Genomic DNA, 15,662 nt, shown 5'->3' on the forward strand with positions numbered 1-15,662 from the left:
TAACTCATCAAACTGTTTCGGCACCATTTAACTTATATTTGTGGAACTTTTACAGCAACTCTACAAATTAGAGCATAACCCAGGTCGAAAAACCAGTTAAAACCAGTACACATTTTCAACTGGTCTCTATTGGTTCTAATTGGTCTTTAACTGGTCTCTATTGGTTTCAACTGGTACCAGTTAAATTCAGTCAGAATTCCAATTTCCCAGTTGAAAAAACCAGTAGCTCATATTTGTACCAGTTAAAGTCTTACTGGTCCCAGTTGATACCAGTTGCAATGTACTGGTCTCCCAGTTGATACCAGTTACAATGTACTGGTCCCAGTTGATACCAGTTAGTTAAATACAATTGTATTTCAACTGGTAATATATCACTCTATTCCAATTTCCATATTAAAACCAGTAAGAAACCAACTGGCTTTACTGGTACCAGTTGGCTACTGGTTTTCAACTGGTACCAGTTGACCAGTAAGCTACTGGTCTTTACTGGTTTTTTTGACCTGGGAAAGTAGTAAACATGACCGGTTCCATTTGGTACTGGGAGAAGAGGAAGAGGAAGAGGGATAGGAAGAGGAAGAAGAGGAAGAGGAAGAGGAACAAGAAGAATGATAAGAGGAAGAAGAAGACCGACCTGCTTGCGTCGTTGCCATGGACACGTTGGGTTGGGCCGAAGATGTCCGGCCGGCTCTTGTGCCCCTTGGAATTTAGAGACATTTGCTCTCGTTAAGTCGACTGTTGTCGATTAAAGATAACCCTGAAACATGTCGAAGGTCGAAAGTGTGTCCGACGTGGTATGTTCGTGTCGAATTGACATGGAGTTCACGTTGGCCTTGATCAAACCAGACTTGTACGTGAGAGCTGCAGATATCGAGGAAATCATCTTGTCCCACAACTTCATTGTGTTACAGGTAAAACCCGCGAGTTTGTATAAAATGCAGAATAATTAACTAATAACTACCGCTAGGTAGCTCGCTAGTTGAATAGTTAAAGGATTGTGACTCGTGTACCACACTGTGTTACAGGGTTGGTGCTGCTGAGGCAGTTTCTTAGCCAGGGACAGGTTTTTCGTGGGTGGTTTGCCATTGCCTTAGTCTTAACAAGCAGGAGTTTGTAATGTGTTTGGGGTGCCGGCGATAGCTCGCCGACTCGTCGCGAAGGACACCTTGGGGTTTTTAACTTCCACTAACTAATATGGGCACAATGGGGACAACCGAGTTTAATGATGTCTGGTGCTGGTGGAACACCGGGATGACTGTTTATAGGTGGGTCGGGATTCGGACCCAGGCTGTACAGCTTCGAGGTGTGTGTGTGTGTGTGTGTGTGTGTGTGTGTCTGTGTGTGAGTATGTGTCTGTGTGTGTCTGTTAGTGTGTGTGTGTATGTGTGTGTCTGTGTGTGAGTATGTGTCTGTGTGTGTCTGTTAGTGTGTGTGTGTGTATGTGTGTGTGTGTGTGTCTATGTGTATGTGTGTTCCTCTTGTACCTCTGGATTCGAGACCATCCTGCGAGCCTCGAGGACGGGTGTACCTGTAATACATGGAAACTCCCTCGATGGCAGGAAATCTCAAGGTGGATCAATGACCGAGACAAGACGATATGTTGTTTGTGAATGATAATTGTAATAGTTTTTGAATTGAAACGATGAAATTGTAAATGGTATTATTTGTGGTTTTCTGTTTCACTCCGCAAAATGTTTTGGAGGCCATCTAGTTATTACGTACAAACTGGAGTTGGGGATGGTGAATCGGTGTGCGGAATACTTAGGTGGGCAGGGGAGGGGCAAGGTGAGCAAATGATCTGAAAAAAACACATACTACAACAACACACACACTCAATCATTAACACACATCTCGTTTTGTCACACCAAACTGTTCCAAACAATTATATCAAACACACCAAAAAAAAAAACACAAACACAAACCTACACCTCCACACACATACCTCACTCTGCTGCTATCAGAAAAAAAATGTTTTGCATGTTCTTTAATAATGGCAGAAGACGCTGCGGTAGTGTGAAATTGCAGAGACAAAGTGTTAAATAATATTCCGTACAGGGGAAGGGGTCATTGGGGATTGTGACAGGTGCGACACCATATTTGTGTACGTAATAAATTGATGGTACATATTCCTTCGTGGTCTTCATCTCTCTTCTTCCTTGAGTAACTATCCCTGCCTCCACCCTCGACTCATCCAAGTCGAGCTTTGTCTTCTTAAAAATGAAATAAAACTACTGAACCACACTCGGTGGCATTGTGGTTAGAGCGTCCGACCTGAGTTTGGGATGTCACCGGTCGGTGGTTTGAGTCTGACTCCAGCCGAGTCGTATCAAAGACTTAAATATAGTATGTGCTGCTTCCTCGCTTGACATTCAGGATTAAGAGGACAGAGAACGGATAAACCTCATCGGTTGGCCCCATGAACCTTAGACCCTGTAGAAAAGGAAAATGTATGCTTGTCCGCTTGTACTCGGAGGTAGTTTTCTCAGTGGTTGTGATCTCCTTGGGCAGGTATCACAAGGTTAGAAAGGAGCCTTATCCAGGCCTAATGTATCCCCTTCCGAGGATCATGGAGGTAGCTCTTTCAGTGGTTGTAATCTCCTTTGGCGGGTATAAGAAGGTAGAAAAGAGCCTTCTCCAGGCCTAAAGTATCCCCTTTCGAGGATCATGGAGGTAGCTCTCTCAGTGTTTGTAATCTCCTTGGGCAGGAATCAGAAGGTAGAAAAGAGCCTTCTCAAAGCAATGGCTTGATTTCCGATCTTCAATTTGGTTTCAGACCGGGTCACTCGACCCTGGATATGCTGCTTCTGCTCTCCCAACAATGGATGGAGGTACTCAATGCCAGACATGAAATCAGAGCCATATCCCGAGACATTTCACGTGCTTTTGACACGGTCTAGCACCCTGCCCTGCTCACCAAACTCTCTTCCTGTGGTATCCAAAGCCATCTCCACTCATGGCTCACAGACTTCCTTTCCTGTCGCAGTCAACGTGTGGCCCTAAATGGAGTTCTTTCATCCCCCCTTCCTGTCCAGGCTGGAGTTCCTCAAGGTCGCGTTCTGGGCCCTGTTCTTTTTCTGATTCTTTCCTCAATGATCTCTCCGACTCTCTGGAAAATCCTCTTTATCTCTTTGCTGATGACTCCACCATCTGCTGTACGATCTGTCATCCCTCAGACCGGCAAGCAGCAGCTTCTTCGCTCTCTGTAGATCTGAATAAAATCACAAACTGATCCAACACATGGAACATGTCTTTCAATCTGGATAAATCTCACACTCTCACGATGCCTCTCCGAAAGGACCGTTTAGAAAACCCCCATCCACTTTCTTAACAATCCTCTGGAAGAAGTCCTTTTTTTCAAGCTGCTGGATCTCACTATCTGCCATGATCTTTCCTGGGAAAGCCACATTTCCAAGATGGCCTCCAAAGCCAATCACTGACTGGGCATCTTCCATCGTGCAAAGTTCTTCCTTGGCACACCTAAGCTCCTGACCACATACAAAGCTTTCGTCCGCAGCCTGATGGAGTACTGCTCTCCCCTCTGGGCTGGTGCTCCTTCCTCTCACCTTTCTTGGCTTCACGCTGTGGAAACCAAGGCATTTCGGGTCATCAGTATCTCCTGCGATGAGGCTGAGTCTTTGGGCCTCTCACTCTCTAACCGCAGGCTGGTCAGTGGTCTTTCTGTCTTCTACCATCTCCTCTCCAGCCTCGCCCCCCCCTGCTCTCTCTGCGATTTGTCCCCACCACATTTCCGCAGGGCGCTCAAAGTCCGTCAACAAACCCCTTCTGGTAAAACTACCAAAATCACGAATCACTGCTCACCTTCACTCTTTCATTCCTCTTTTTTCCCACCTTTGGAATATACTCCCTCACTCTATTCAATCCCATTCTTCCCTCCAGGCCTTCAAAACAGCTGTTCACCACCACCTCTTATCATCCCCCATCCAAATCCTCGATCTTTTCTCCCCCCCCCCCCCATAATCCACCCAAACCCACCTCCTTCAAATTCCCTGCTTTCCTTCCTGAAAGTCCCTGTAATGTCCATCTTGTATACCCCGTGTTCCCCGCCCCATCCCTCTCCCTTCCACAGATCTCCTAATGTCTCTGTTCCCCACTGTTTTGTCCTTCCCACTCCCACCCCTCTTGTTTCATGCCCCTCTTGTCTCATGCCCCCCTTGGTGTGTGTTGTGTGTTAGCTCTCACACGAGCCTCGACAAAGTATACCAAAAAAAGAAAAGTATCCCCTTTCGAGGATCATGGAGATTTCTCCCTTAATGGTTGTAATCTCTTTGGGCAGGTATTAGGAGGTAGAAAAGAGCCTTACCTATGCCGAAAGTATTGCCTTATGAGGATCACGTTTTGAGGACCAAATTGAGACTTTTTGTTGTTACAATAATTCTTTGCAGGTTTGTCGCTGAATCAGTGACAACTTCCAATTGTAGTTCAGTTGTATTATTTCCGACTTAATATTCCAGATTTAAAAAAAGTTTTCATTCCTCCTTTGTATTATTAAAGGTTTGCAAGAGGTATAAATAAGAGCGAACATTCAATGGCCCTTTTATGTATGTGTGTGTTATTAGCGACGTGTCGTAAGACTCTCACGAGAGGATGCAAGTGAGTTTTATGCAGAACAGTGTGGCACGATGTCCTTCGCTGGCCTGGTCACCTTCCTTAGTTCAGGCCCGTTGCTGGTTCTTCTTCTCACACATCCTGGGGGACCCGGAGTGACTCTAGATCAATTTAAGAAGTTGGTGGGGCCGACTAACAGCAACAAAGCAAGAGAAATCTCTCCTGATAGGTAAGATAAACAGTCCTGCTTACATTCCTTGAGTTGTTTGGTTTGTCAGTCTGTACTATAAAAGAGACTAGCGATACCTGTGCACATGCACGGGATAGCAGTACAACATAGCTGGTAGCAGACGACAGACCGTACACGGGGAATGACAAAAATATGCATTGTGCAAAACGCAAGTGGTACTATGGAACGCCAAGACTTCCCAAACATTGTCGGCATGTCCGCTAAGTGCCACAGCAATTTCATAGGGATCGTGTGACGGCGAGCCGAGTTTTTAGTGTGCAAGCTTGGTATTATAATAGAGATGTGGAGGTGTGGGTGTGTTTCGTCATTTTTCTCAGAGATGGCGAAATGGATCTTCCTCAAACTTTCAGAGGTTCATCAGTGAGTGCCTAGGAGTGTTTTAGGCAAAAAAAAAATAAAAACGAGAAATAGCAATCGGAGATTGCAGACCCTCGACAGAACTTGTTTTGTATGGTATTTGTGTAGTTTTGTGTGGTGCATTTTGTGTACTGGTGTGTTACGTAATAAATAAGACATAATTAGAACTGCCACTTTATAACTGCTGGCAGTGAGGACCGGGTACCAAAACGTCCCGCTTTGATTGGACATGTGACCCTGATCCATGACGTTTTTTATTATTATCATTCAATTGAATTCAGAAAGGGATTAAAATAAATTCAAATCAAATCAAATGGAAGACCAAATAGGTACAGTCCTGCATTGGAGTCATCAGAAGGAACCAGAACAAGCAAAAAGGAAATGATCAGGAGGAACCTGGATAGGATTCACATTTCAGCTGCTACTCCTCTACCCTCAAACCCATCCCAAGTGAGCTTGACTCAAAAAAATCAAAAATCAAAAAGAATCCAGATCAAAAAAAAAATTTCTGGCTGCCAGATCATGTGTCCGATCAAGTTGAAATTTAAAATATGCATTCCCCATCTCCACTAGATCATAATTGTGAAGTTTCATGCCGATTGATTAAGCGGTTCCAGAGAAAACATTATTTAATATTTTCTTCAATCCAATATGGCTGCCAAACCAAGTGATCTATGATGTCATATGTGTGAAAGTTTTGTTCATTAATGATAGGCGGTCATACCTGTAAGGTTTCGCCTCAATCTGTTCAGACACTTCAGAGAAGATGATTTTTGAAGGTTTAAAAAAAAACAAACAATATGGCTGCCAAATCATGTGACCGATGATGTCATCTTTTTTTTTCTGTGGACCATTTTATCCCTCGATGACCCTCAAAAATTTTCATACTGATCAGATGTAATGTTCAACATATGCAATTATGATGTCATAACGAAGGCATCTATGACATCATTTTAAAAAAAATCACACATTCCCCATGAGGAGTACTTGCTGTGTGCGAAGTTTCAATATTTTTCCTTGGTGCGGTTTCAGAGATAGAGGTCAAAATTTTTTCCGTTTTTCCAACATGGCTGCCATACCTCGTGACCTATGACGTCATCATTATGATTAAAACAATCTACATGAGTAGTTGCACCTACGGTGAAAATTTCGTCTCAATTGGACAAGTGATTGCAGAGAAAAACACGATAGTTCTGTGCGGACAAACAAACGGATCCACACGAAATACGTTCTCCTTCAGCGAGGGAAAAATTAGAAATTTTTTACCAAAAAAAGTTGGATTTTTTTATTTTAATCAATCTATCGTGCCTGAGACTTTGTAGCTAAGTGAAAGGTCATATTAAATGATCCCTGAACCCATTCTTTTGTGGATGTTGGGAAGTTTTGGCACCAAAAAAAACAATTTGATTTCTTTAAAAAAGCCAACAGGAGTATAATAGCACCAGGCAACACCGGGTACCACTGCGAGTTGTATATTTGGGTAATTGTTACCTCCGTCATCAAAGATAGAGATGTAGGTTATGTTTTCACCCCTGTCTGTTTGTTACTTGTGAAAATCGAAGATTTTTCAAGTGTATTGGTTGGATGCAAGTGTTATTCTGTCTGTTTGGCTGTTTGTTTGTATGTTTATCACCTACAGGTAAAAAATTTCAAACGGATCTTCACAAAACTTCACCACATGGTAGAGTTCGTCATAAGCAAGAAGCCTGTTTTAGGTCAAAAGGTCAACATCTTAGGTGGGATTTCTAAAACCCTCAATTTTCATCTGATTGACTAAAAATTTGAAGAGGAGTTGCATATTTGATCATTGAATTCAACCACCAATTATTTTTGAGGTCAAAATAGGCCAAAAGGTCAACATAGGACAAATGTGAACAACTTAGGTCATCTGATCGAGCGAACTCGGGCAAAGTCGAACTATTCCTTTCCCTTCCCTATTCTTAATCCTTTATCAGTTTATCCTATCAAACTCCTTTCACTCTCTACTCATTCACACACTCCCTGAAACACTTTCTTCATCCAATCATCCTCCTTTCTATCCTCTATCAAAATGTAAATATTCTCAATTCGCCCCGCTCATTGGCCCCTGGTCGTATGTAATAAATAGATATCGTCCATTGGTACTCAAGATTTCTTTGTGTTCCACGGACAGGAGTTTCAGTTTTACGATTATTTTCATAAAATTAAAGTTACGTCCATGTTTCTGTTTCTCAGATATATGCTGTTGATTGCCGGTGTTCAGTCCATTTGTGTGTACAGGTGTTTAAAGGATCTAGAAAGAGCTGCTAAGAACCATTATAATGTTACGGATTTCAGAATCCGGTCTGATGAATGCATCCACACATCCAGGTCCTCAGACGGTTATTTCCTTAAATGCATGTTCAGATTAGCCCCATCCCCATGTTTAGTGGGATTTTAAATGTGGTGCGTTGAGAAGGGTAAACAATAGATCCCCTCTCTTATGGGAAGCTTGTTTTCTTTACGACAAACACATTTACGCACATATTTCTTTCGCGAGCGCTGATGCTCACCTTTTTTTTCTTCAGCAACGTTTACACACATTTCTTTCACAAACGCCGAGACCCGCCCTTTTCGAGAGCCTGGGTTGTCATGGTAATGGCGCGCAAGTGGGGCGGGGTGAGCTTGGGGGGACTCTGCGCCCGCTGAGACGGGCCGCATATATAAAAATAATTGGAGGTCTGTTCTAAAGAAAGAAAGCGAGAGAGGGAGCGCGTGAGAAGAGAAGCGAGCCAAAAAGAAAGCGATGAAGGACGCGAGAAGAGAAGCGAGCAAGCGAGCCAAAAACAAAGTGCGAGAAGAGAAGCGAGCAAGAAGCGGGCAAGCGAGCCAGAGTGCGAGCGTGCAAGCGAGCGAGTGAGTGTCTGACCAGGGTCAACAACGAGACAATTCATCCTTTCCAGTACTTGAGTAAGGGAGCGTGTGGGTGTGAGCAGCACTGACAACGAGTGAGGCACGGGTCGGTCACAACGAGTGAGGTGCGGGTCAGTCATCAACGGACCATGTGGGTCACTGGACGTCACCAGTTTCGTGATGTGTGAGGAGCTGCCCATGTCGCAGCACCAGGGTCTAAACCCGTGACAGACGATCTCGGTGCCCCCCCCCCCCCCAGACGTCGACTGCCGTGCACACACACATTTCAGGATGTTTTCACTTCACGGACGACTTCTCTCTGGTGAGCGAGACGACTCTTCTCCCCCCCCCCCCCGAATGATCTGCTGGGTACCCTTGTCTGTGTTTAGTTGTAAAGTAAGTCAATCCCCGATAAGCATCTGCTCTCTGGCTCTTTCCTGTCATTTTGATTGATTTTGCCTGATTAACTATTCATTTTGATTGCTTTGGAATTTATTCACTTATTTACCTCAGGAAATAAAAAGTTATTTTTATTTAATTTTATTATTAATAAATCAATTTTTCACTTCCAACCTGTCCGTATTTGTCCTTTCCTTCCATTGTCCGAACCGAGATAGACTGGGAGGTAATTACCACAGATTTGACCAAAAATAGTCGGCACGTACCAGCGGTTAAAACGCTCGGCCGCCCTAATTAAAATCTAATCAGATAACATTAGTGCTTTGCCGAGGGCGCGCTCCCCGCTCAGGTAACCACGTGACCTCTAGTTAAACGGCATAATTAGACTGTGGACACTGGAACTCATGGTTGACTGGGTGGCGTTCGTGGTTCTAAAACAACCCACCGTACCACAACGTTAATTGTGAGCGGTGGCCCCAGGTGCGGCTATTCCGAGGACAACCGGGGATTAATCCCCCTCAGTGACAAGCTGGTGTCTCGGTACCCATGGCCGTAACAATAACATTGTTAATGCAGAGCACACGTGGGTGGGGTGGATGGGGAGAAAAACAAAAAAGGGGATTTGTGTGTCTGATAAATGGTCAGATTGATACAGCCCTTCTCACAGACTCAAGGACTAGTCTCCTGGGGAGAAGTGCGCTTATGGGGAGAAGTTACGAATCTGGCCTAGGGGGTAAAATGGGAATAGATTAGAGTAGTTATTTTCATAGTACATGTTCAGCATAAGTGTATGTAATAAGTGTATGTAATAAGTGTATGACAGACAGTGTCAAGTTTGTTTCAGTGAAGTTACCTTCGTCTCCCCTCCCAAAATGTTCAGGTCTTAGCCCCCATCTCCTCACATTGGTGTTTATTGTGGTTTTTCTATTGGTTGTTATCTCCAATTGCAGGTTTCAGGAGTTGGGAGGAAGTTCTCCCAGAACTCAAAATTTCCACCTCCTTTTTCAGTAAAGGATCATTATTCATGAACCAAATTGTCAACTGGTTCATGAATATTTCTCCTTTACCAATAGTCAACCATGCTTTATGCGCAGAATACGCTTTGCAGTGGAGGGTGAATTCCTTCTCCTCTAAACTCCAGCTCTGTTCATTTCGTCTTTGCCAATTAGTCTGGAGCTGAGTAGCTGTGGGTTGTAGAACAGGTGACATATTTTTAGCTTTGGTGTCGAGCTCTGTCCCATCATGAGGCAAGGATCCCCTTCCTCACTGGAGAAGGTGCAGTCTTTATCGTTTTCAGCACATTCCAGCTGCTCAGTGTGGCCAAACAGACAAGCCTCAGCCTACGAGGGGTCTGTGTCCCTTTAATAATTTTCTGTGATTGTCATTGTCTGGCACATTTTTGTGACTGCCAGCCATTTTGCTTTCCCCAAGAGAGTGTGTATAATACGTCATGTATAATATGCATAATATGTCACGTAAATATATGGATGTATAACATGTTCGGTATAATATGTGTATGGTCACATCGATATGTATGTATATTTGTGTATAAATCACAATCGTGCACGTGCAAATCACGACTTATGCGTGTTTATGCGCTGCCGCCACCGGTCATCGTCTCCACTCGAGTCACTAAGATTGAACGTAGCCTTCCCCATTCCTGAAGCATTCATCTTTACTACAGCAAGGAACCACGAATCATTGGACCAAACCGTCTCCTTACCCGTGCTGCATCCAACGGAGCCTTCCCCGCTATTGAAGCATCGATCTTCCCAACAAGGAACCACGATTCATAGACCAAGCTGTCTCCTTATCTGTGCTACACCCAATGGATCCTTCCTCGGTAATAAAGCATCGATCTTCCCCACAACAAGGAACCATGACTCATGGACCAAGCTGTCTCCTTATCAATGCTGAACCTCCCCCCCCCCCCCCCGAAGCGGCAATGATGCAAACCCCGCTCTCTTTCTCGTGTGGCCTTCGGGGTATGCTAGTGTGTGTGTGTGTGTGTGTGTGTGTGTGTATACACGTGCTTCTAAGCTCATGTTATTCCCCCCCCCCTTTTAATGCTTATCTAATGCTACTCCCCCTTCTGAAGCTGTTGCTCCTGTGCCCAAATATTTTTCCCATTGTATTTCTTTCTGTAATAAATAAACAGCACCAAGGCTCCACATGGCTCAGATAAGTGAGCAGCAAGTTTGGCCGTGTGGATCTGGCAACAGAAAGGGAGTTATAATCCACATGCCCCCAGTGAGACTCCTGCATGGGAAGCAGCGAGGCTGGGTGAGGGGAGGGTCCCTTTCTCCCACAGCACGGGCAAATGAGACCGCGACAGGCACACTGAGCGCTGCTCTGCAGGGAATTAATAAAATGCCCCTATGAGTGGAAGTCACAGCAGAACTAGTCTTCCCTCTGTTTGCTTGGTATATATATCTCTCTCTCTCTCTCTGGACCCTTCATATCCTGGGCTCATGAACACTGCGACTGGTGGCTGAGCGACCTCTCCTTCGCCAGTGATTCCTCCCACCACTGCTCGTAGTGCCGTGAGTTGGTCGAGCCAGGAGATTGTGGAGCGGATGAGTCCTCAAAACGGATTAGCCCTCTCTCTCCTATCACCTGGATGAATGAGCTGAGGACGTAGTTACAGTCGATAAGTTTGTCATTGCCATCAGGGGCATGAGGGTTTATTTTCATCCATTGGTCACAGTTTGCTTCACCACGTATTCCTCACCCCGTTTTTTGGCTATTAAACTCCTTTGTTAATGAGAACACTGTCTGTAGTCACTGAGGCAATGGGGGCTCTGCATAACATTGCTTTATTGGGTAATTAAACCCATACACAGGAACAATTTGGAATCTGCGAGCTAAGATGTCATGCAGGCCTCATAACCCTGTGGTACGTTCTACCAGTCAATACCAAACTGTCCTCCTGTATCGTTCAGCCAAATTTGGGGGGGCATATTTGGAACGGCGCATGGTTCTAAATCCACCTATCGGCACCAAATTACGGGTGGACACGTTGACCTGTTGTTCTCAACCCGCTTGGCAGTTCTTCTGCGGTCTTCGAGATCCCATGACCATTACAATATAATAGACAAAGGAACAAGGTATACCCATCGATAAGTAAACACAACAATTTATAAACTATACAGACCGAGTCCACACTAAATAAACTAAACTTGTAAAACGGCATGGAATCAACGAAAAACCTGTTTGATTACAAAAATATAAAACCCAAACCATTGTTGGAATTTAAGAAAAAGCATCGAACTGAACCAAAAATAATTTTAAATGCTTTAAAAACACTTAATGTTTGAATGGACATTTTGATGTTCAATCGGAGAGACTACTGTATATGAGTTCCATGAGCCTTCGGATGACGATCTTTCATTCCTGGTTTAATCTTGTAAATATTTTCAAGTGTTTGTTGTTTCACAGCCGAACCGCAAGTGCCACAGAGAGGCCCCAAGTTTTGGGTGTTGGTACTTCAGAATTTGGGCAAGGTTTTAAGCAACCACATGTTGTCCTTGACATCGTTTTGAGGCCACTATAAAGTGTATATTGTGAGGTGTGGTTAGGCTGCGCTGCTGTTGGCACACAGTAAAAGGTAACCACCATGAGGTCAATGTCCAACTCCATATCTTTTCAATGTCCAACTTTTTTCAAAAACCACCGCCGGGAGAAGCTCATCACCCAGTCGTACATCACCAAGTACCCTCTCCCCCTCTCCCCCCCCCCAATACAAGGCAGGCCCTGCTAATACCTTAATAAAGATGAAACAGGTCGTATGCATTCATCCAAAACCCACTTTGATATCCTCCTTATATCCAAGCAAGCTTTATTATTCTGCTCACCTCCACTCCTTTCACCTGGTTTTGTTAGTCTCATTGATTGAATCACCTCCCTAATTTCATCCAATTTGGCTCTTCATTCCAGTCTTTCAGCCTATTGCTATCCAGTTACATCCCATTCCACCGTTTTTATCCCTGCAAATACTGCATCCTTCTCTACCTGCAACTTGAGCAACCCATTACTGATATTGTTAGTCTGTATGTATATTATTTAGTTGCTTCTCTTTGTTGCATTGTCATTGTGATAACATACATTCCTATCCTCAACCTCTGCATTCAACAACTAGAACGGGCACTCGGAAGAGCGCGTACCTTCGCCGCCGCAACTTTTTTCCGGGCACATTTGAAAAACGTCATTTTAAAACGTCCATGACGTCACAACCGTCAGTCCGATTGACGTCAAATTTGGTGTGTAACCTCCTTGAAGGCAGTCCAACAAAATGGAATGATAAACACTGAAAAATAAAAAAGTTGAAAAATGACGTCATCTTTTGACGCACTTCCGGGGACGTCACGTCCAATCGGGGACTACCAATCTGAAAGCTCGTAGTTCACTGAACGTTTTAACGTTGGTTTCATGTCAATAGCTTTTAGATCTGAAGCTATGCCTACAAGTATATTTTGACCTTGAGTGTAACCTTGACCTTGACTACAGAGTTAATTGGCAAAACCTGTACATCAATAAACAGATATTTTGGTACTGATCCTAATGCCTGGATTTGGGAGACTTTGCTTTATAAATTATATAGATATTTGAATGTGAAATATCAGGCCATTTTAGCCACAATTAAAAAACGTCATGTTCAAACGTCAATGACGTCATAACGGTCAGTCCGATCGAAGTCAAATTTGGTGTGTGACGTCCTTAAGATAAGTCCTACAAAACGGTATGATCAAAACTGATGAGATCGAAAATTTACGTCATCTTGTGACGTCATTTAGACGCACTTCCGATGACGTTACGTCAAATCCGACACTACATATCCGAAAGGTATCTCGTCATGGAACAATATGGTGGTGGTTGCATGTCGATAGCTGTATTATGAAGGAAGTTATGCTCAAGAGTGTTTTTGACCTTTTCATGACCTTGACCTTTGACCCGATCGCTCCCAAAATCTAATCAAATCGTCCTTGGATACTCACGAATCATCCCACCAAATTTCATGCAATTCGGTTTCATACTTTCTGAGTTATGCGAATAACAAACAAACACACATATTCACAAATAAATAAATACACAGCGACCAAAACATAACCTTTCGCAGAATGCGAAGGTAATAAGTCGGGAGATCACTTGTACAAAAAGCAGTTCCATCATGTGTAAAACAATCAGTCACTGCAAAGGACAAACAGATGAAGCAGGATAAGACATAATCAATTTCCGAATGTATTGCATTTCATAGTTGATGAAAGAGTTGACATCAAGGAAACTGTAACGCGCTGTTCTGTCAATTGCTCAGCTTGCGTGCCTTGTTTGGCATGGATGAACTCAGGAATGCTGTGCATGCCAGTGAGAGCTTGACTGCAGCCAAAAGAGAAATCAAATTTTTCTTCCCTTCTGGTGAGACCATGTTACAGGAAGTGTTGAAATGAGCATCATCTCAAATTGCTTTTGAGCAAATTGCTGTTGTAATCCATGCAACCACCGTTGAGGTTCTTGTTGGCAATGTGTTGCAGTCACTCTGGATCCTTTGCGATTACAAAACCAAGCAAATGAATACCTGGACAGGCTTGTGACCCCAACATTACTTCAAGGCCTGGATGCACTTTGCAAATGCAAGCCTCAAAACCCTGTGGTACGTTCAACCAGAATGTGTTCATGAGTAACTGATATTCATTGTTAATTATACAGTTGCATTAATATAACTAGGAGGGCACTCGGTAGAGTGCATACCTCCACCCCGTAATGCCTGATCCACAAGAACATATCGGGCCCAATATATTTTTGAGATATCATGCTAATTATCGTTTTTGAGCCCTCGCTCTCAATGGTGAAGAATCACTAAGAAATTCTAGTAGTCGGATCCGGATTCCGATCTTCACCAAAATCGAATCAATTCTTCCTTGTCACACACCCAAACTGTCCACCAAGTTTCATTCGAATCCATCCACAACTTTGAGATATCGTGCTATATATCAGTTTAGTCCGATCTCTCAATGGTGAACAATCACTGAAAAAATTATCAGATCCGGATCCAGATCTTCACCAAAATCGAATCAGTTCGTCCTTGTCACACACCGAACCTGTCCGCAAAATTTCATTCAGATCCGTTCACAACTTTGAGATATCCTGTACACAAAACAGACAGACAGAAAGGGGTGTAAACATAACCTCCTTCACCTTCGGTGGCAGAGGTAACAATACAATGCAGACACTGCACAGATAGATAGATATAGATATACACACGTACAAAATAGAGCAGACAACTTCAGTTGATGCTTTATCCATGACCTTTGAAGTCTGTGGAAACAACTTGAGGGTAAGTCTGCTCTTTCCTATGACATGGCTGGGTGGAGTTTCACTTCGCTTAATTTATTGGTTGACTGACTTTTTTTTTTACTCCTTCAATAATCTCACACACCTCATCTTAAAGTCAAAAGTTAAAGAACCCTTTTAAAAAAAAACAAAAAAAAAACAATATGCAAATCAGTCGATGTCCAGTTACATTGAGTCACCCATCAACTGTCAATATTTAGTTAATCAAATTAAATAACGTGTTCATGTACTTTGCAGGCTTGGCTTGCAGACTGGCTGTTGAACAACAACCCCAACAAACCAAGCATCCTACATCCAGATTCAAGTTGTTGAGCATATTTTCTCCACAACAAACTATGACTTCAGATTTTTGTTTCGGCAAACACGCACGGCACAATTTGATATTCAAAACATTTTGACATCTTGTAATGAACGATGTTCATATATTTTGGAGTTCAATAGGTTAGCTTAATTTGTATTTCAAACTAACCACATAAAACAAACATTTTTTTGCTCTCATGTGGATACGATAATGAAAGTACTGCAGAAAGAAATGTCATGCAACAGCAACGGTGCACTTGGTTTGTTCTTACCCCAAATCGGAGTGGTGCACACGTTAGTCGTGTGTTGATCGCAGCATGTAGGTGAGCTCATGTTGGCATTTCTCTTATTTATTTATTTTTGGTCATAAATTCAACATCCAAATTTGTTTGAAGGGTTGTGTGTACATCAAGAGAATACCATCAAATTTGATCATATATCAGCAATGGTTCTTTGTTTTATACAAATGTTCAGAGTTAATTCGTGAAGGTCTTGGGCCTGCTGGGTCATTATCCACCTCCTCCAAGACAAGGCAATATTTTTTCCACCCTTTGATCATGCTGAGGTTCTTATT

At 43.2% G+C, this 15,662-nt stretch overlaps 1 protein-coding gene across 1 annotated transcript; it reads left to right on the plus strand.

The window, feature by feature from the left end:
* The first annotated feature begins 617 nt into the window (after positions 1-617).
* Positions 618-15,337, plus strand: NME5 (NME/NM23 family member 5). The gene is made up of 5 exons (XM_085855576.1): positions 618-908; positions 4,575-4,792; positions 13,752-13,852; positions 13,969-14,087; positions 15,026-15,337. The coding sequence occupies exons 1-5, from the start codon at positions 762-764 to the stop codon at positions 15,098-15,100; spliced, it is 660 nt and encodes a 219-aa protein (XP_085711702.1). The 5' UTR covers positions 618-761; the 3' UTR covers positions 15,101-15,337.
* Positions 15,338-15,662: the final 325 nt, after the last annotated feature.

The sequence above is a fragment of the Eptatretus burgeri genome, chromosome 14 (assembly GCF_056783735.1).
Source record: "Eptatretus burgeri isolate ZD-2024b chromosome 14, Ebu_testis_v1, whole genome shotgun sequence".
Classification (NCBI taxonomy): Eukaryota; Metazoa; Chordata; class Myxini; order Myxiniformes; family Myxinidae; genus Eptatretus; species Eptatretus burgeri.

Coding starts and splice junctions, on each gene's coding strand:
- NME5 (XM_085855576.1), top strand. CDS start 762: ATGTCGAAGGTCGAAAGTGTGTCCGACGTGGTATGTTCGTGTCGAATT. Junction 4,793..13,751: donor AGAGAAATCTCTCCTGATAG/GTAAGATAAACA, acceptor TCAATTGCTCAG/CTTGCGTGCCTTGTTTGGCA. Junction 14,088..15,025: donor GCAAGCCTCAAAACCCTGTG/GTACGTTCAACC, acceptor TGTACTTTGCAG/GCTTGGCTTGCAGACTGGCT.